At 50.9% G+C, this 19,399-nt stretch overlaps 2 protein-coding genes across 25 annotated transcripts in view; one reads left to right on the top strand and one right to left on the bottom strand.

Annotated features, from left to right (window-relative positions):
* Positions 1 to 6,427, top strand: part of MAST1 (microtubule associated serine/threonine kinase 1) — a 33,740-nt gene extending 27,313 nt beyond the window's left edge. For 12 of the 24 annotated variants that reach the window (XM_056822668.1, XM_056822664.1, XM_056822663.1 and 9 more), the window contains 13 exons: positions 14 to 146; positions 223 to 388; positions 803 to 904; positions 1,002 to 1,124; positions 1,253 to 1,362; positions 1,471 to 1,637; positions 1,820 to 2,067; positions 2,825 to 3,013; positions 3,105 to 3,334; positions 3,985 to 4,107; positions 4,257 to 4,393; positions 4,682 to 4,869; positions 4,968 to 6,427. In XM_056822668.1, the coding sequence (XP_056678646.1) occupies positions 14 to 146; positions 223 to 388; positions 803 to 904; positions 1,002 to 1,124; positions 1,253 to 1,362; positions 1,471 to 1,637; positions 1,820 to 2,067; positions 2,825 to 3,013; positions 3,105 to 3,334; positions 3,985 to 4,107; positions 4,257 to 4,393; positions 4,682 to 4,869; positions 4,968 to 6,307 (3,256 nt within the window). In that variant the 3' untranslated portion in view covers positions 6,308 to 6,427. The remainder of the gene's footprint in view (positions 1 to 13; positions 147 to 222; positions 389 to 802; positions 905 to 1,001; positions 1,125 to 1,252; positions 1,363 to 1,470; positions 1,638 to 1,819; positions 2,068 to 2,824; positions 3,014 to 3,104; positions 3,335 to 3,984; positions 4,108 to 4,256; positions 4,394 to 4,681; positions 4,870 to 4,967) is intronic. The other 12 variants (XM_056822667.1, XM_056822681.1, XM_056822676.1 and 9 more) reach the window with 3 other exon arrangements.
* Positions 6,428 to 14,868: 8,441 nt separating this feature from the next.
* Positions 14,869 to 17,811, bottom strand: DNASE2 (deoxyribonuclease 2, lysosomal). Its single transcript, XM_007489133.2, has 6 exons — positions 17,344 to 17,811; positions 16,467 to 16,635; positions 16,285 to 16,363; positions 15,834 to 15,995; positions 15,511 to 15,708; positions 14,869 to 15,305 (listed from the first exon to the last, which is right to left on the bottom strand). Exons 1-6 carry the CDS (start codon positions 17,436 to 17,438, stop codon positions 14,956 to 14,958), a joined length of 1,053 nt encoding a protein of 350 aa, XP_007489195.1. The 5' UTR covers positions 17,439 to 17,811; the 3' UTR covers positions 14,869 to 14,955.
* Between the last annotated feature and the right edge of the window lie 1,588 nt (positions 17,812 to 19,399).

Here is a 19,399-nt window from a genome sequence, read left to right as displayed (position 1 = left end):
CCCATGCCCCCAGCCTCCTCATCACCTCCATGGGCCACATCAAGCTGACAGACTTCGGCCTCTCCAAGATGGGCCTGATGAGCCTCACCACCAACCTGTATGAGGGTCACATCGAGAAGGACGCCCGAGAGTTCCTGGATAAGCAGGTGGGAGAAGGAGGCAGCAGGGCTTTGCATGGGGAGGGGGTCTGACTTAGGGATCATGGCTGGGATCTTCACACAGGTATGTGGGACACCCGAGTATATCGCACCCGAGGTGATCCTGCGCCAGGGCTACGGGAAGCCTGTGGACTGGTGGGCCATGGGCATCATCCTCTATGAGTTCCTGGTGGGCTGTGTGCCTTTCTTTGGAGACACTCCCGAGGAGTTGTTTGGGCAGGTCATCAGTGGTGCGTGTGCCTGTCCATTGTCCTACCAACTGGCCGCCGTCCCCCCCTTAACCCACTTGGGCAATCACTTGTTCTCACGTTCATCCAAAAACTGTAAGCACCTTGTGTGCAAGACCCTGTGCTAGACCCCAGGACCAAAGATAAAGACAGGGTCCCTGCCTTGACAAAGGGGAGGCTTCTCTGGGGGTGGGGATGCAGCATGTACACAAACTCACTACACAGTAGTCCCAGCTCATGTCCAGAGGGTGAGCACACGGACAACGGGGACCCGGGGTGCGGGAGGATCGTGGGCTTTGCCTTTCCCTGGCACAGTTGAACTTCATCTCACCCATAGGAGGTGATGGCAGAGTTCCCCTCGCCTCCTCTCTCTGCTCTTCTCTTCCCTCCCTCACCCCTCACTTCATTTCCTTGCAGATGACATCCTATGGCCTGAGGGGGAGGAAGCCTTGCCCACGGATGCCCAGCTCCTCATCTCCTGCCTCTTGCAGACCAACCCTTTGGTGCGCCTGGGTGCAGGTAAGGAGGGGTGTCTGGCATCGGGTGTCCCCCTTCATCCCCAGACAGACAGCCTGTGGGCCCCCTGCCCAGGATCTATGGTCAACTCCTCCCGCAGGGGGTGCATTTGAGGTGAAGGAGCACAGCTTCTTCCGGGAGCTGGACTGGACAGGCCTTTTACGGCAGAAAGCTGAGTTCATCCCCAACCTGGAGTCAGAGGATGACACCAGTTACTTTGACAGTGAGTTCCCAGCCCTTGTCCCCTTGGGGCCCGAGGGAGGGGGGAGGGCTGGCAGTGGCACAGGGCTGGGGAGGAGCTGCCCCGGCCTCCTTAGCCTGCCCTAATGCTCGTCTCGTGGCGGCCCCCAGCCCGCTCCGACAGGTATCATCATGTCAACTCGTACGATGAAGATGACACGACGGAGGATGAGCCTGTGGAAATTCGCCAGTTCTCCTCCTGTTCCCCCCGATTCAGCAAAGTAAGCTGGGAAAGGACAACCCTGTGGCCAGGGAAGCTTCCAGCCATGGCAGGGCCAGCGCAGGGGCTCAGCCCGAGGCTGCAGCCTGATGACTGGCCCCTCCCCCAGGTGTACAGCAGCATGGAACAGCTGTCCCAGCACGAGCCCAAACCTCCCACAAGTGGCAAACGGGAAGCCAGCACCAAGAGCCAAGAGGAGAAGGCAGCCAGCAAGCGGGAGGGGCTGGGAGGCCTCACGCTGCGAGACAAGAGTTGGAGGGGGGGGTCCCCTGAGATGTGAGCTGGGGCAGAACCCCGGGGGGAGGGGGTCCAAAGCAGGGAGAGATCTGGAGGCTGGGGGGCAGGGCAGAGCCTCCAGTTCTCTTCCCCGTGTTGGGGCAAAGGAGCCACTTGAGACTGGGAGATCTTTGACTTAGCACAAATGCTGCCTCTGACCCCCCTGGCCTTTCCTACCCTAGCAAACGCCTGTCAGCCTCTGAGTCATCCTTCCTGGAGGGGGAGGCCAGTCCCCCACTGGGTGCTCGACGACGCTTTTCAGCCCTCCTGGAGCCTAGCCGCTTTAGCGCTCCCCAGGAGGATGAGGATGAAGGGAGGGTGCGGAGGCCTCCTCGGCCTAGCTCTGATCCCCCTGGAAGTCTAGACAGCAGAGCTCCCAAGGAAGGAACTGCAGGGGACAGCACCCCAAGCACTGGAGACTCAGAGCCTGGTGAGTATGCTTTTTCCCTCTCCCCTTTACCCCCTTAGCCTGGGCCTCTACTGCAAATGGATTGCATGTTGGGCCTAGAATCAAGAAGACTTGAATTCAAATCCATCTTTGTGATCCTGAACAAGTCACTTCACCTCTGTTGGCTCAGCTTCCTCAACTGTAAAATGGGGATAAGAGCATCTACCTCCCAGGGAGATATTTGTAAAGTACTTAGCACAGTCTCTGGCACATAGCAGGTGCTTTCTATGGCTCCCTTCCCTTAGCACGAGGGCTCTGCTCTTTACTAGCTGGATGACCCCAGACAAATCCCTTCCTTATCCGAGTCTGACCCTTCTCTGAAAGTGAGAGTTGGACCAGATGATGTCTGAGCTTCTTCCAGTTCCAGATCCTGCGATACTAAGGGTCCTAGGGCTGACTCCTTTTTTTTAAGCTCTCATTCAGGTTCATCCCCCTGCTGTCAATTTCTGGGGAGGGTGCAGGGGTCAGATTTCTCTAAAGATAGTGCCAATTGGGTCACAGTATTTTTTCGTTCCCCTTTCCCTCCATCCTCCTTCCCCATACTGGCCCTTTAAGGTATAATAAAAAGATATCTGGACTGTAGTCCAGGTTCAAATCCCAGTTCTAACATCAGCTTTTGACCTGGCCTCTGGACCTCTCCAAGGCTCCATTTCTAGCTACTTCCCAGCTCCCAGAACCCTTTGGAAGAGTGTACTTGGTAACGGTCGGGGGAGCTATAGTGGCCATTATTTCCAACCAGGTGAATTGATCCCACCGCCAAAAGACGGAGACCCTTCAGCCCCCAAGGCCACCAATGATCTGGTCCTCCGAAGAGCAAGGCACCAGCAGCAGATCTCTGGAGAGCCAGCGGAGAAGCGGCCCTCACGCCCTGGGGGCAAAGTCATCAAGTCAGCCTCTGCTACGGCTCTGTCGGTCATGATCCCCACAGGTGCTCTGGGGCTGGGGAGGGTGAGGAGAGAGTGGAGTCCTCCTCGTGGTGCGGACTGCTTGCTGACCACCCACAATCCCCATGTCCACAGTAGACCAGCATGGCAGCTCCCCCCTGGCCAGTCCTATGTCCCCTCGATCACTTTCTTCCAACCCGTCATCGAGGGACTCGTCTCCCAGTCGGGACTACTCCCCCGCCGTCAGTGCCCTCCGCTCCCCCATCACCATCCAGCGCTCCGGCAAGAAGTACGGCTTTACCCTTAGGGCCATCCGTGTCTACATGGGCGACTCGGATGTTTATAGCGTCCATCACATCGTTTGGGTGAGTGCCCGACCTCGAGGGCAGGGGGCAGGATGGTGGTCACTCGGGGAAGAGCCCCTCTACTTCCAGCAACTCCGGCACCCCCACTGTTGCTAGTTCGGTGAACCGGGCAAGGGCAAGACCTAGAGAGGACCCAGGGTGGGGGCCAGGCTGTGCTCCCTACTAGCTGGGTGACCTTGGGCCTGTCACTGTCTCTCTGAACATTAGTTTTGTCACCAATAAAATGAAGTTCACACTTCTTGTGCCCCCATCCTCACAGGGCTTTTATCATAAGATCATGGGCTGTTGAGCTGGAAGGGACCTTGGGGATCACTGGCCCAACCCCCTCATTTTGCAAATGAGGAAACTGGCTGAGAGCAGTTAAATGACTTGCTCAGGGGGAGCCATATGGTAAGTAGATGACTGTGACCCAAGGCCCAGATTCTAGAGCCAGTGTGCATTCTACTGTACCATCCTTAGGAGGAAGACGCCCTCTGCATCAGAGAGGGTTCTAGAAATGGGACTCATTTCCGTCCGCCCTCTGTAAGATGCTGACTGAGCACGGCTTCGGGCTGCCCCCCAGCAGGGACAGACGGCCAGGTGTCCCAGGGTGAGCCTCGGCCCGGGAAGGGAGATTCCCATAACCGTTTGTTGTCCCCTCTCCCTGGCAGCATGTGGAGGAGGGAGGACCTGCCCAGGAGGCTGGACTCTGTGCAGGGGACCTCATCACCCATGTCAATGGGGAGCCTGTGCACGGGATGGTGCACCCAGAGGTGGTGGAGCTAATCCTCAAGGTCAGAATCGGGGAGAGGAAAGAAGGGCAGCCCCAGGGAGGGGAGAGGGGCTGGGGCGGGGAAGGAAAGGTGCCCGACGGGGAGGGGCCCTGGAGCAGGACATTTCCAAAGGACTGTCAGGGGTGACCTTTTTGCTCGGGGGCTTCCAGAGCGGGAACAAAGTGGCCGTAACGACGACACCTTTTGAGAACACGTCCATCCGCATCGGGCCCGCCAGGCGCAGCAGCTACAAGGCCAAGATGGCCCGGAGGAACAAGAGGCCAGCAGCAAAGGAGGGTCAAGAGAGGTAGGGGCCCAGCGCCAGCGCAGCTCAGGATGGGGGAAGGACAGCCGTGGGAGCCGCGGGTCTGGCTCCTGCCACGGTCTCTTCTGTAGAAGGAGGACATTAGATGATCTTCACTTTTTCTTCCTACTCGGCAGTTCTCCATCCTGGAGTAGGACAGATGGGGGAAGGGGGAAGCTAACCTTCCCTATAAAATAATGGCCTTGAACCCTGGGGCTGTGAGGTGGGAGCTGGGGGAGCTCCAGGGCCACAGGACCAGGCCCGGCCTCCACCTCTCTCTCGTGCCCACAGCAGGAAGCGCAGTTCTCTGTTCCGCAAGATCACCAAGCAGTCCAACCTCCTCCACACGAGCCGCTCCCTCTCGTCTCTCAATCGCTCCCTCTCCTCCAGCGACAGCCTCCCTGGGTCCCCGACCCACGGCCTGCCCGCCCGTTCCCCTACACACAGTTACCGCTCCACGCCGGATTCGGCCTACCTAGGTATGGCTTCCCGTGGCAAGGGTGGGCAATGGAGTGGGGGGCATCCAGGGTTGAGGACATTCCAGGGGCCCCTTCACAATCTCTTCCCTGTCCTGCAGGTGCCTCTTCTCAGAGCAGCTCCCCAGCTTCCAGCACCCCCAACTCCCCAGCTTCTTCCTCCCACCACATCCGGCCTAGCACTCTTCACGGCCTGTCCCCCAAACTGCACCGACAGTACCGCTCAGCCCGCTGCAAGTCAGCTGGCAACATCCCCCTGTCACCGCTGGCACACACGCCCTCACCCACACAGTCCTCGCCTCCCCCACTGCCTGGCCACACCGTGGGCAGCTCCCACACCACCCAGAGCTTCCCTGCCAAGTTACACTCATCTCCACCTGTGGTGCGCCCGCGCCCCAAGAGTGCTGAGCCCCCCCGCTCCCCGCTTCTTAAGAGGGTCCAGTCTGCCGAGAAGCTGGGCTGCCCATTGGGCACTGACAAGAAAGGCGCACTGCGTAAGCACAGTCTGGAAGTGGGGCACCCCGATTTCCGCAAGGACTTCCATGGAGAGCTGGCATTACACAGCCTTGCTGAGGCCGAGGGCGAGACGGGCCCTGCACCTGCCACTGCCGAAGGGCCCGGGGCTCCCCGCCCCCCACCCATGAGGCGCCTGGGCCGCCAAGAGTCACCCCTGAGTCTGGGTGGGGGAGACCCGCTCCTAGCCGGGCCACGGGGGGGTGAAGGTCCCAAGGAAGAAAAGCCAGCAGCTGGCCCAGGACCTCCTGGTCCAGGCAAAGTCCCAGAGCCCGAAGGGTCTTCCCGTAAGGAAAGAGAAGTGGGCAGCAGTAGGGGGGAGCCCTCATGGTCAGGGGGCTGCATCCCTCCTGGGTGCCCGCCTCGGGCCCCAACCCCAGGCCGAACTCTGGATCGAGAAGGGGCAGGCACAAGGCACCAGGGGGTGCAGACGGAGGACGCAGGTGGGGCAGCCCGGGCCTTGGCCAAGGCAGCCCTGAGCCCGGTGCAAGAGTATGAGGTGGGCAGACGCAGCAGTGCCAGCGAGGCAGCCACCTCCCCCCGGGGAGGCCCAGGCAGCGACCTGCCCCCTGTACCCATTGTTGTGGAGCCCAAGTCAGAGGTGTGTAGGCCTCCCCCTGAGGCTCCCGGCGGGAGGGTGGCCAAGGAGCGCTGGGTCCTGGAGGTGGTAGAAGAAAGAACCACATTGAGCTTGCCCCGAACAAAACCCGCCTCTCCTAAACTCTCTCCGGAGCCCCCAGGCTCCAGCCCTGCTCCATCCCCCCCCTCTGCTAGGAATGGGCCTGGCTCTGACCCGGGCCATCCACAAGTCCCCACTGCCCTCCCTCTCCCAGCGCTCTCGGGCCCCAAGAGTGAATCGGGGCTGCCTGCTCGCTGTCCTGAGCCGACGCCCGGTCCAGGCCTGGCCAAGAAGGGCTCGGCCAACTGAAGCTGGGCCCAGGCACTGCCCCACCTCCGGACCTTTGTAAACAGGACTGGAGGGGCGGCGGCAGATTGTACAGTGGGTTGTATACATATGTACACATATAAATAAAGTGCGTGTCACGCATTCTGGGCTCCAGGCTCTGGACCTGCCGCAGGGGGCAGCGGGGGGATCCCAGCAGTAGCTTGTAGAGACTGCAGAGAGGAGCACCCCGGCGGGGACCACAAAAGGGCGCTCGCAGCAAAGATGCCTTCGGTCGCAGGAGAGGCAGCCATCAGAAACGGAGTATGCGTGGGCCACCCCGGGAGGAAAAGCCGGCTGGCAGAGAGGTATCCCTGGCTTCTGCCGTAACTGGCCTGGCGATAGATAGACATGGAGCTCCCAGAGCAGCACATTAGAGGGCTCAGTGCCTCGGACGGGATGGACCGCTGAGGAAGAACATTGTTGAGCTATCTTAAGTGAGGGGATCCCCAGTTGGGGGAAGGGGGATGGGAGTCATAGTAGGGGAGCAAAGTTCAATGGAACAGAGAAGGGAGAACAAGCGTTAAGTGCCTACTGTATGCCAGATGCTTTATAACTATATGTGTACCTACACACATGCATCATAACCACCCTGTGGGAGATAGGTGCTCTTAGGATCATTTTATGGTCAAGGAAACTGAGGCAGGCAGAGGTTAAGTGACTTGCCCAGGGTCATAGGGTCTAAGTGTCTCAGGTCACATTTGAACTTGGACCTAGAGCTCTTATCCACCGTGCCTCCACAATCACTGAATAGAAAGCAAAATAGTATTTGATCACGCCAGTCCACTTTAGATAACCTGACTAGAAGATGGCTGTAAGTGTGGGGAACAGATTAATAGCCTGGTAAGCGTGATATAGGAATGCTGGGAACATACATCTCGCTGCACCTCTGCCGGAGCGCTCTCTGCCCCAAGGGATGTAGCTGTGGCACCAGTGTAGATTCTCATTTTCTCAGGAGGTAGAAAAATGGGGAGCTCGGTCTGAGTCGCAAATGTAGAAAGGATGGCAACTTTCAGAGGGCATAATTTACTTCTTAGAGTGGCCATAGGGGACAACGGGGCACCATCAGATTTGGAGTCCACCCTGCCCTAAGGCTCTGGGGGGAAATTGTCCTCGGAGGAATGGGAAGCTCTGAGAAGACAATTCTGATCAGGAAGAAAAGGAAGACTTGCCATGGAGAACACTGTGGATGGTTTTTGTTTTATGATACATAGGAGATAGAAGTAGGGTCATGGAACTAGAGAAATGCAAAAAAGTGTGGCCCAGCACTGAAACGTGCTCAGAGCAGGCCAAGGCCAGGCCTGAAAGAGGGCCCTTGGAGGCTATCTGATCCATCTCGTACCTGAATGAGATAACCTCTACCATATACCTCCACTGGGTTCCCAGACAGCCACTCCACTTCTGGATTAGCACTCATTTTTAGGGAGCTTTTATATCGAGTCAAATTTCTCTGTCCGCAGCACCCATTTTTGCTGGTTTTGCAGGCTGGGGCCATATATAAAATTCGGAATTCCTCTTTTCGTGCTAGCTCTTCAAATATGGTCATTCTCATGACCCCCAAAACATCTGTTTTTCATCCTTTTGTCTTCTCCCTGTGAAAATCTTACCTTTCACTTTAGTGGTCACCTTTATTTCCAAAAAATGTTCTTTCCTTCTCCCTATCAAGCCATCTCTGATACCAGAATATTTTAAACTACGGGGAGAAAAAACAATTGGGCATGACCAAAGGAAACATCTGAAAGCCAAGGCAGTATTCCACTTGCAGAAGTCCACAGGGGCTTCACTCTGCAAAGAAGTGAGGGAAGCACATTTGGTGTGCTCTCTTCAGGGGCCAAGCATGGACATTACAATTTCTATGGTGTTTTGCCCTTACCGTTCGTTCCCTTTGCTATAATCATTGTGCATATTTTCTCCCTGGTGCTGCTTGCTTCAATATGCATTAATTCACCTAGGTCTTCCCATGCTTCTCTGAATTGTTCAAACTTGTCATTTCTTACTGCGTGATAATATTCCATTACATTCTATTACATAATTCCTTTAGCCATTCTTGAATCGATGGGTGTCTGTTTTGTCCCCACATCTTTGCTACTAAAATAAGTACTGTTGGGAATATTTTGTTGTATGCTAGACCTTTCTATTTTCTTCCACTTCAAGGTGAAGGGTATGTACCTAACAGAGTGGGATCTCTGGGCAAAAGGGTATGAAGAGTTCGTTCACTTACCCACCACACTCCTTGGTTCACGATCTGAACAAGTAGGTTTTAAATGGAAAATTCAGAGGAAGGAGCAAAGTCCCCGTAAGCCTACCAATTCCAAATTGCTTCCAGAATATTGAGTGATTCATAGCTTCCCCAACAGTGGACCTATCTTTTTGCAGCCCCTCTGACCTGAACAAATTCCATTCATCCAATTCCTAATTTTCTGGGTGTGAGGTTAAGCCTCAGAGTTGTTTTGACTTGTTTATCAGTGATTTGGAATAAGTTTTCATATATTTGCTAATAATACTAATAGCTAACATTTATATAGCACTTATGTGCCAGGCTCTATACTAAGCACTTGACAATTACCTCATTTGATCCAAACAAGGTGCTATTGTGATCCGCATTTTAATACTCTGCAATTCTTTTTTCAGAACTATTTGTTCCTATCATTTGATCACATCCATTGGTCTCCCCAATTTTTTAAAATTCAGTCTTTATTGACAGCTTTTTAAAGACTGTCATTTCCTCCACTATGTCTTTCTCCCTCCCATCCCAGAGTGTCATCCTATAAAACAAATAGTATTTTTAAGGACAAAAAAAAAAAAGAGGGAAAAAATATCAGTAGAACAGATCAATACATCAAAAAAGTCTGGACAGTATGCGCAATATGTCACACTCATGGACCTACATCTGCAAAGACTTGGGGTATGGGTGTCTTCTATCTCTTTTTTGGAGCCTTGCTTGTTCTCTGGAATTTCGCAACATTCACTTTTGATTTTTTCGCTGGTTTTCCTTTCTATTCACACTGTTGTAGTCATTAGGTCAATTATTTCCTTGGTTTCTCTTCCCTCCTTTTCATAGCCAAACTCTTCAATCTTCAAAACCTTGCAATCTAAAAGTATTCATTTAGCTGAAATCGCTTTCTCCAAGATTAGCAACCGTCTCCTAATTGCCAAATCGAATAGCTTTCCCAGTTCGGATCCTTCTTGACCTCTCTATGACCGGGGACATTATTGACTATCTCCCATGTTCTGATGACACACCTCTCTCCTGGTTCTGCCTGTCTGACTGCTCCTTCTTGGTTTCCTTTGCTGGATCAGCATCCATGGCCTGCCCTCAGTCTGTAGGTGTACCATGTGACATGTCCTGTGCTCACCTCTCTATGTTTGGTGACCCAATAAGCCCTCATGGGTTCAATGACTGTCTTTATGCAGTTGACTTCCTAATCTCCATATTCAGCTCTTATCTTTTTTCCTTATGTCTTAGTCCCATGTTACCACCTGCCTGCTGGAATTTCCCTCTGGGTTGCCCTATCAACACAAAAACAGAAGGGAACAAATCTCTTACCTTTTCCTCAAAAACCCATCCGCCATGTCTGAAATGCTCTCCTAATTCGCCTGCCTCTTGGAAATCCTGGCTGACTTCAAGCCCGAGCTCAGGTATCAATTCTTACATAAGGCCTTTCCTGATTCTGCCACACATGCCCCCACCCAGTGGTTAGTGCTTTCCCCTGTGACCCCTCTGTATTTACTTCAAATATACTATATAAATACATACAGATATATCACATATTTACATATATTAATTTACTTTTCTATGTACATATTCCCCTGTAAACTACCTTCCCGCAGGATGGAAGCTCCTTGAGGGCAGGGATTGTTTGTTTCTGTGTGTGTATCCCCAGCATCTAGCACAGCGCTCTACACATAATAAATGCTTAATAAATGTTTGTTGAATTTAATGGAATCAAACCTTCCCGGTTCCTTCCTCTGGTCCTTGCATGGCATGGTCTCCCGTCCTCCCCATCTTGGTTTATCCCTCTCGGAATGAAGTCATCTTGAATCTAGAGCAGTCTCCAAGCAGCTTCCTATACTGATTTTTCAAACGCATCTATCATGTCCGAGACCTTTCTGGGCTAAGTATCCCCAGTTTACTCAAATGACTCATGAATGGTTTCGAGGCATTTAACCATTCTAGTTACCCTTTCCTAGATACTCCCCTCCTTATCATTGTTCTTCGTGATGAAACCCATGGCCCTGATCATCTTCCTACACCAACAACCAGAATGGAAACAATATTTCAAATACGAAGTGTCATTCAGGTCTGTCCAGGGCAAAATACAGTAGGACTGTTGCCTTCCTAACCATGGACGCCACTTTTCTGCCACAGGTGACTGTGAGCAAGTCATTTGGGTCTGAGTTTCCTCATGTATAAAAGAGGGGGATAGTTTCATTTTCTTCCAAATTCTTTCTTCTAAATTCATGATTTTTTTCATTTTTATTAAATGTTTCATTGAAAACATCATTGAATATCACTATAACCAAACTTGCAGAGAAACAATAAATGACTTTTAAATGTCATTTCAATATATGATGCCTTTTTCCTGACAATTTTTCTACCAGACCACTGTCTGGGAAGGCAAGTCTATTAGGCACCTCAATCCCCTTCTGCCAGCTTTTTGGTTAGAGCAAATTCCCAGGAACCAAGTAGGGGGACATTGGGTATGTCTGCCAACCAGGGCAGCATCCTGTTCCATTTAGGTTATTCTCATAGTGTATAGTGATGAGAGATAACACAGGTCAGTCATCACTGCTGTCCTCCCAATCACCACTCTAAGAAAAATAGTCCCAGGGCTAAACGGCTCAGTGGGTTGAGAGCCAGGCCTAGAGACAGGGCATCATGGGTTCAAATCTGGCCTCAGACACTTCCTAGCTGTGTGATCCTGGGCAAGTCACGTAACCCCCATTGCCTAGACCTTGCTTCTCTTCTGCCTTAGAACCAACACACTGTATGCACAAAAGACAGCAAGAACACCAGTTTGGCTGGAAAGTGATATGGTGCAGGAGAATACTGTGAAGCCAGGCTTAAAAGGTCTACTTGAGCCAGATTCAGAAGGGCATAGAAGGCTTAGACTGCCAGTCGGCAGCAACTTCTGCTCCAGTTGGTCACCGGAACATCTCGAGTTGGGCAGGGACAGGATCAGGTTTAGGTCTCAATCTCCACAAGTCCTATTGGGTCAGGGGCCCGCCATATCTCCCCTCAGGGTTCTAGGAGTAACTCTGGAGAGCTAAGGTGGGCGGGGAGGGTTCACAAGCCTCCATCCAGTCTGTTCTCCTCAATATCAATCACCTGTTAATATCTCCTCCAACACAAATGGACCAGCTCACATCAATTCACAAAAGGTTTTTTCCTGAGAAGACAACAGCAACAGTGTAGAGTGCCCCCCACGTGCCAAGTACTATGCTAAACACATCACAAATATTCTCATTTGATCCCCGCAACAAGCTTGGGAACTGAGTGCTATTATTATCCCCATTTTAGAGATAAGAAAAGAAATACAAAAACTTTCCAAACTGAAAGCACACTGTCCCCTACCCGCTCAGTCCTTGAGGAAAGCAGACTCGGACTTGAGGTGATGATGAGAAACAATCACCCCATTAAATTCACTTCTGGGAGTGACATAATCAGTGGCTGAGGTACTCCATGGCTTGTAGGCACCACATGCCCCCACTTCACTGCTGGCCTGAGCCAAGTACATTGCTCTTTAGGGTTGGTTCCTCTTCTTGCTCAGCTGCTGTGTAGCCTCTAGTGATTTGACCTCCAAAGGCGCCTGCTCTGTTCCATCTCCATTAATCCTGCAGCCAGAGCCAAGAAAGAATGCATGCAAACAAGACAGAAGAGAAGTGGCACCCAGCGTTCATGACCACGTGGCAGCTGACTGGAGATAGCAAGATGGGCTGCTACAGTCATGGCTGCTTCATCATCCCCCTGTCTACAAACACATTCAGAGACTGAAAGTATTTTCCCTTCCTTCTCATTAGAAAACCATCAAGTCACCCTGGTGCAAATATCAATAATATGGAAATAGGTCTTGATCAATGACACATGTAAAACCCAGTGGAATTGCTCGTGGGCTACTGGGTAGGGGGAGGAGGGGAGGGAAAGAACATGAATCGTGTAACCAGGGAAAAATATCCTAAACCAATTTATTAAATAAAAATTTCCAAATTAAAAACAAGAAAGAAAACCATCAGGAGAAGGAGAATTCTTTTGGTCATTTGTATGCACATTTTGAATCTGGCTTAGCAGCCAGTTAAAAGGTTTTCCATCACTCCTCAGGAAAGTCCAAGAAATTGTCATCAGGTGCTTGTGCATTCTCTGAAGTAGGGAGGGAGAAGACCCCTCTACCACACCCTTGTCAAGATTTCACTGGCCAGGCCCCATCTTCCACATCCCATTATTAAGTAAACTAAATATTATATTTACCAAATGTCTTTTGCTAAGTATTTTGTTTACATGCCTCATTTGGGGTTTTGTCTCTCACTTTATTTAAATGTATTATTTTGTTCCAACCCCAAACCTGAACCACCACCACACAAACCTGAGTCAAGGCTAGCCCAGAAAACAAGTCCTCAGAAAGCAGAGTTGTCTATCCCTGGGACCCTTACTCAGTTGGTAAGTCAACAAACATTTCTTTTTCTTTTCTATAACCCTTACCTTCTATCTCAGATTCTATACTAAGTATTCATTCCAAAGCAGAAGGGTATAAGGGCTGGGCCCATGATGGCAAACATATGGCACAGGTGCCAAAGAGGACACGCAGAGCAATCTCTGTGGGTACTCAGCCACCCTCCCTAAACCCCCCTCTCCCCACCGAAGTTTCTTTTAGAAAGGCAGAGGGACTCAGGTGGAGCTGCTCTCCCCACCTCCCATCATGCCTGATGACATTTTTTCACATCCCTGCCCCTCTGACCAACAGCCAATGGGAGTGCTCAGGGGATAAGGTGGGCAGCTCACAGGTGGCAAAGCTGGAGGGGAGCAGAGCTCTCAAGCCACTCCCTCCCCCCATACTTGATGAGAACATTCACCCACCTCTCTGCCCCAGCAGCCCAATGGGAGTGCTTTCTCCCTCCTCCATGTGGAGTAAGAGGGGGGGTGGGGCATACCCAGAGGCCTGGTACTCTAAAAGGTTTGCCATCACTGGGCTAGGTGACTTGCCCAGAGTTACATAGCTAGGAAGTGTCTGAGGCCAGATTTCTATCCATGGAGCCATCTAGCTGACCCTCTACAAACATTTATTAAACATCTATTATATCCCAGCAGTTGTGCTAAGTACTGGGTATATTAGATAAAAGTAGTCCCCTCTTATGACAGAGGATGGACTCTAAATGAACACTCTAATGCAAATACTATCAACAAAGCAATGGGTTCAAATCAAGAAAACATCTAATGCCCAGTGGACTTACGCGTTGGCTATGGGGGGTGGGGGGGGGAGGAAAAGAAAATTATCTATGTCTTTAACGAATAATGCTTGGAAATGATCAAATAAAATATATTATTAAAAAAAAAAAGAAAAAAAAAGTAGTCCCCTCTTTCCCCCCAAAAAACCAGTGCCTGCTCTGCAGAGCAAGAGCAATCTAATGGGAGAGACAAATAAATACCTACATTCAAACAAACTATATACAAGACAAATTTTGATCAATCAGTAGAGAGAAGGCACTAGAATTAAGGGGGATTGCAAGAGGCTTCCTGTAGAAGATAGAATTTTAACTGGGACTTTAAAGAAGCCAGGGAAGCCTAGAGGCAGAGAAGAGGGTGCTGAGAATTCTAGTCTTGGGTGACAGCCAGTGAGCTTACATTTGAAGTCAGTCCTGAAGATAGGAGACAGGAGGTCCTGGGTTCTAAGACAGAAGGTAATGATTTTGAGAGAGAAGAGACAGAGACAGTGACAGAGACAGAGAGGAGAGACAGAGACACAGAGAGACAGAGAGAAAGGGATGGAGAGGGAGACAGACAGACAGACAGTTGGAGACAGAGGGATGTTTGTTGACTTGGATGGAGTGTCTTGTTGGAGGAATAGGAAGCAGTTAAGTGTTCCTGGATATCAAGGTACACAGAGGTAAGAGAAGCCAGGAAAGGTTAGAGAGGGCCAGGTTATGAAGGACCTAACAGAGGAGTTTATATTTGATACTAGAGGTGATAGGGAGCCATGGGAGTTTACCAAATGGTTTGGAGACAAGGGGGCGTCACTATAGGTCCTTCCAGCTCAGCAGAATCCACTCAGTCTTGAGCTCTTCTGCTTACCTTCTAAGAATCTAGGGTTATCTCCAAGTCCTGACCAATCACTACAATGGTGGGATCAAAGCAGAAAGGCCTTTGTTAAGGCAAGGGAGGCAATCAAAGAAAACTTCCTAAAGGAAGTGGTAGTTGAGGGTTCTTTTAAATCCCTGTTGGGTTTTAAAGAAAGGTTAAGAATTCACTAAGCAAAGAGATAAACAGGCACAGGAAAAATGGGGTAGAAACTGAAGAGCAGGACAGGCTCTGTTGGAGCAGAAGACAGACCATGTAGATTCCCAATGACTTTATTCTTCCCTGTGAGTTTTCTGTGAGAATGTTGGGCCAGCATTTTCTCTCCACTCAGTGACCCTTGATCTCAGGCCTCAGTGGATGGGCAAGGCCTATATTCCTTCACTAGGGGCCGGAAGGCTTTCCACAGAGCAGGCATTTGGGAGCAGAGAGTGCCTCCACCACGCTGCTCCTCTGCTTGGTTGCGGTTCAGGTCCCCTATGCAGGTCCAGCTACTGTTGAGTGCTACACACCACTTGGCATGGTCATGGGTGGCACTGAAGGCAGGCACAGTTGAGTCAGGAAAGGCTGTCTCTAGTACATTCAGCACATGGAAAGGGCCGGAACAGTTGGAAGGCAATACTGCAGGTGTTTTGGGCCAAAACTGGACAAACAGATCACTGTCCAGGGCTGTGGACAGCCAGCCTGAGTAAAGGTCTATGGGAGACAGCATCTAGTCAAGTCCTAGTCTTGGCTCTACCCCAAATTGACCCAAATAGCTGAAAATCTCTCTAAACCTTCCCTTTCTGCATCTATCCAAGGTCTGTGGCCTCACTCTTTGGACCCCCTAGATGACCCTCAGGGACTAGAGGTGGGAGTGGGAATAACTACCTTCCCTGCCCCTACCCCACCTGGGCCTCACCATCATGGAAGTAGTCAAACTTGGCGAAGCTTTGGAAGACAGCCCCAGCTCTTGAGGTGAGGGTTACACTTCGATTCCAGGGACCTGGGTACACATGGTGGCCTTGGGCAGCATCTTTCAGCTCTGGCAGGTCCTGGGCAAAGCTTCCTTCTAGTCTGTAGTCATAAACCCTGGGGTAAGTATAGGTCAGCTGTTTGCCTAAAGGAAGACACCCAGATGTAGAAAATGGAAAAACAAGTCAACTACCCATAAATTCCCAGAGATCAATCCATAGGAACATCCTCCCCTGAGATCCTCCCTGAGGCTTTCTCCAGTCAGCTCACCAATCTCTTGGAACTGGCTATAGCTGAAGGTGACACAGAATAGGGTCTGTCCATAGGTCTGGGCATTAGGGGGCCAGCTGTAGGATGATTTAGCAGGTGGCGGGAATCGAGGGACACTGTGGACCAACCAGATGCCGCCATCTTTGTTCAGAAGAAGCACACCTAGAATGGAGAGGGGGAAGCTCAGACAAAGGGGCTAGAAGACACGGAGAGGCCCAGAGGTCCCAGAAGCTGATGGGAGAGATGAACAAAACTGCAGGATTAAAATTTCTTGATCAGCCCAGCCTAGCCCTGACACTTGCAGGAAGGTGAGCCTGACTTGAATACAGCTGGGAAAATATGGGTCACCTGAGTTACAAGGAACACAGAGAGAAGAATGGGCCACTTAAGGACAGGAAATAGAGGAATAATATATCAATCTCAGACATGGACACAGAAGGCTGAGTCTCACCCTTGGTGTGTCCTCGGTAGTCGGTGTCAGGGCTGCCATTACCTGAGGGTGGCTGGTCATTGTACAATACGTAGGCCAACTAAAGGGAAATATAAGGTAAAACATGAATAGGGTACCATGCTAGTCCCCAGCCCTGCCCACTGTGCTCCTAGGATCACCTCCCTGAAGCACCTGGCCCTCACCTCACTCAAGTTTCCTTTGTAGAGCTGATTCAAGGTCTGCCCCATAGACCCTTGGGTGCTATTGATCGATGTGGCACCCTTTTGCCAGCCCCCACTGTTCCCATCTAGATACATGTAGGTGAGTCCTTTCAAGGAATTGGTCAGGGCAGGTAGTTTGTAGATCACGAACCTGGGGAAGAAAGAAGGAGCAAGGTAACCAGGGAAGAAGAGAGAGAAAACTAGCCTGTGGCCAGAGCAGTGGACTTTTGTAGAATTTAAATAAAAAAGGAACTTTAGAGGCCATCTTCTAGTCTCAGCCTCTTAGTTTACATATGGGGAAATTTGAGAGGAAGGGACTTGTCCAAGGCCATAGAAATAGGATTTAAACCCAGTTCTCCTGACTCTCAAGCCAGGACTCATTCCAGGATCTAGATCTATAGCTAAGACTGGGTACCCTAAGAGAAAGGCCCCACAAGTACCCCAACCGTAGCCATTTACCCACTATCCCACACTGAGCAATTAGCCTTAGATCATTTTTTAAAGCAAACCATATCAGCACTGCATAGCTAAGAAATAAAGACAATGAAAGATGCTACTTGGTCATTACAGTTTCATAGCAAAAATGAAAAAGGCAGAAAGAATAAGAATGGGAAGACAGGCAGAGGAAGCTGTGGAAAAAGACAGAAAGACACTGTGGTCAGGGATGCCGCTGGCTCTAGGTGGATCTTCATCTGTTCAATCCCCTCATTTTACATTTGGGGAAACTGAGTCCCACAGCCCAGAAGGGGCTTGCCCAAGAACATCACCAAAGTAATAAGTGGAGAGTGGGAATCCCATCATCTCCTGCTCTCTCCACGAAAAGCGAGGGAAGGAAAGTTTGGAGGAATCTGTCACTCACCAGTCCACCGGCTGTCCAGCGTCTCCATAGCAGGAGATGGTGGCGGCGGCGGCGGCAGCCGGCAGGAGTCCTGCCAGGAGCAGGAGGACAGTCATGAGGCGAGGAGGAGGAGGTCTGAAAGAAGCAGGCGGGAGAGTGGGCGCTGGAGGTGAGGTCCCCTCCCTGGAACAGCGCTGGCCGATCACAGCGCCAACCGTGGAGTGGGGAATCTAGGGGCCAGGCCTGAGAGGCTCCGCAGTGTGTCAGCTGGGGCTGAGCACAAGACACAGACCCCGAGATTTCCCTCACAAACTCTCACTTCCCTAAATCATGCCGGCAGCTCTAGGGCTCTAGAGTTAAAGGTCGCCGCCCAGGAGGGGGAAGGGAAAGCCCCTCAGCCCAGGGCAGGCCCCAGTATCACCTTTCCCTCTGCCCTGGGGCTTTAAACCCACTGAGTAAGTTTCACCCTTCCGGGGCCCGCCCCCCCCATTACAGCCCCCACGCCACTGATCCCGCCCTTGACCCCGCCCCTCCAGTCTGGCCCGCCCATGATCCGCCCACTGCATTTCCAGCCAGACTCCTCCTCCTAACTCTCAAGCCACCTGGAGACTATTAACTTAGCTGTCTTTGGGCTTTGGTTTTGCAGTCTGTAAAATAATGGGATAACCACTCCTTTCTTAACCACCTGCAGGACCTACGGCAAAAAATTCTCGTAGAGGACATTCCTTCCGGCCCAGGATTGAGATTCTAGGACCTGCAATCGCCTCCTGAAGGCTCCTAGGGCTGGGATGGAGGGTTGGATTTATTTCCCTTCCTCGCACCAAGATGGGCAATAGAGCTTGAGATGGGACGGCCAGAGAAGATCATTGGGATTTGGTGAAGGGAGAAGAGGGATTTAATTATCCCTACCCCATCACTCTCCTCAGGGCACCCCTAGTTGGGGTCTCCACCCTTTGCAGGGGCAGGGGTGTTCCCTATTGCCTACCTAGAAAAGTTACATCTCCCTGTTCAGTATTTTAGACCTCCCACCATCTGATTCCCACCCCTGCCTTTCCTGCTTTTTCTCAGTTCATTCTCCAGGATAAGGTAACAGATCTCTTGGATGTGGAGCCAAATACCTGGGAATGGAGTTGTGTCACTAGCTGTGTGGTTTGGGGCAAGTGAGTTAGCCTTAGAGGGTCATAGATTTTAGAACTAGAAGGAGACTTTTGAGGTTATTTTATTTAATTGTATAGACGAGGGAACATACTTAGAGAAGAAACAGGACTTGCCCAGAATTACAGGTGGTCAAGTTTTAGATCTGGATATTTGAACCTAGATCCTTCGACGCCCTCAAATACAATGCTGTACACTGCTATACACACCATGCTTCCTCTGCTGAAGATATTTTTAAGGAAGAAGAAAAACTACTAAACACACAAAACTATCACCAAAGCTGAAAGCCAGCTCTTGATAATTTATGCTGGCAATGCCATGGAGAAAATGAAAAAGCAAGTAGTTATTGACCCATTGACACTCAGCTAGGCTCTTGATCTCATCTAGTGGCCTTTTCTACTAATGAGCCTGAAATGATCAGAGGCTCTCCTGTCCCTTCCTTCCAGCCTTCCACCGTCTTCCTGGAGTCTGTCCTTCATTTCCAGAATGGTCCACATCAACCTTAAGGACAACTGAGTAAGGACATTGGAAGTGATCATCTTCCCTGGCCCCTATCAGTCAGTAAAAACATTAAGCATTTTTTATGTGTCAGGCACTGTGCTAAGGGCTAGGAATAGGGAAAAAAGAGGAAAGTCCCTACCCTCAGGGAGCACACAGCCTAATGGGGGAGAAAATATGCAAATAACTATGTACAAATGAGCTCTATCTCCCTATCTATTTATCTATCTATCTCTGTTAATCATGGGGCAATTAGATAGCATAATGGATAGATGCCAGGCCTGGAGAACCCAGGATCTCCCATTTCAAAGGATGTGGCCTCAGACACTTCCTAACTATATCACTTAAATCCCAACTGCCTAGCCCCTGTTAATTTTCTCTCTTAGAAATGATACCAAGATGGGGATATAAACTCTAAGTGATC

Source organism: Monodelphis domestica, chromosome 3 (genome assembly GCF_027887165.1).
Source record: "Monodelphis domestica isolate mMonDom1 chromosome 3, mMonDom1.pri, whole genome shotgun sequence".
NCBI lineage: Eukaryota > Metazoa > Chordata > Mammalia > Didelphimorphia > Didelphidae > Monodelphis > Monodelphis domestica.
The sequence above is the reverse complement of the archived record's forward strand: the minus strand, read 5'-3'. Positions and strand labels throughout refer to the sequence as shown.

What these genes read in the sequence shown, in the direction of transcription:
- DNASE2 (XM_007489133.2), bottom strand. Translation starts at nt 17,438, where the DNA reads ATGACTGTCCTCCTGCTCCTGGCAGGACTCCTGCCGGCTGCCGCCGCC. An exon ending in ACAAAGGAAACTTGAGTGAG is followed by an intron (nt 16,364 to 16,466) that starts GTGAGGGCCAGG and finishes ATTTCCCTTTAG; the next exon opens with TTGGCCTACGTATTGTACAA. An exon ending in TAGCCAGTTCCAAGAGATTG is followed by an intron (nt 15,709 to 15,833) that starts GTGAGCTGACTG and finishes GTCTTCCTTTAG; the next exon opens with GCAAACAGCTGACCTATACT.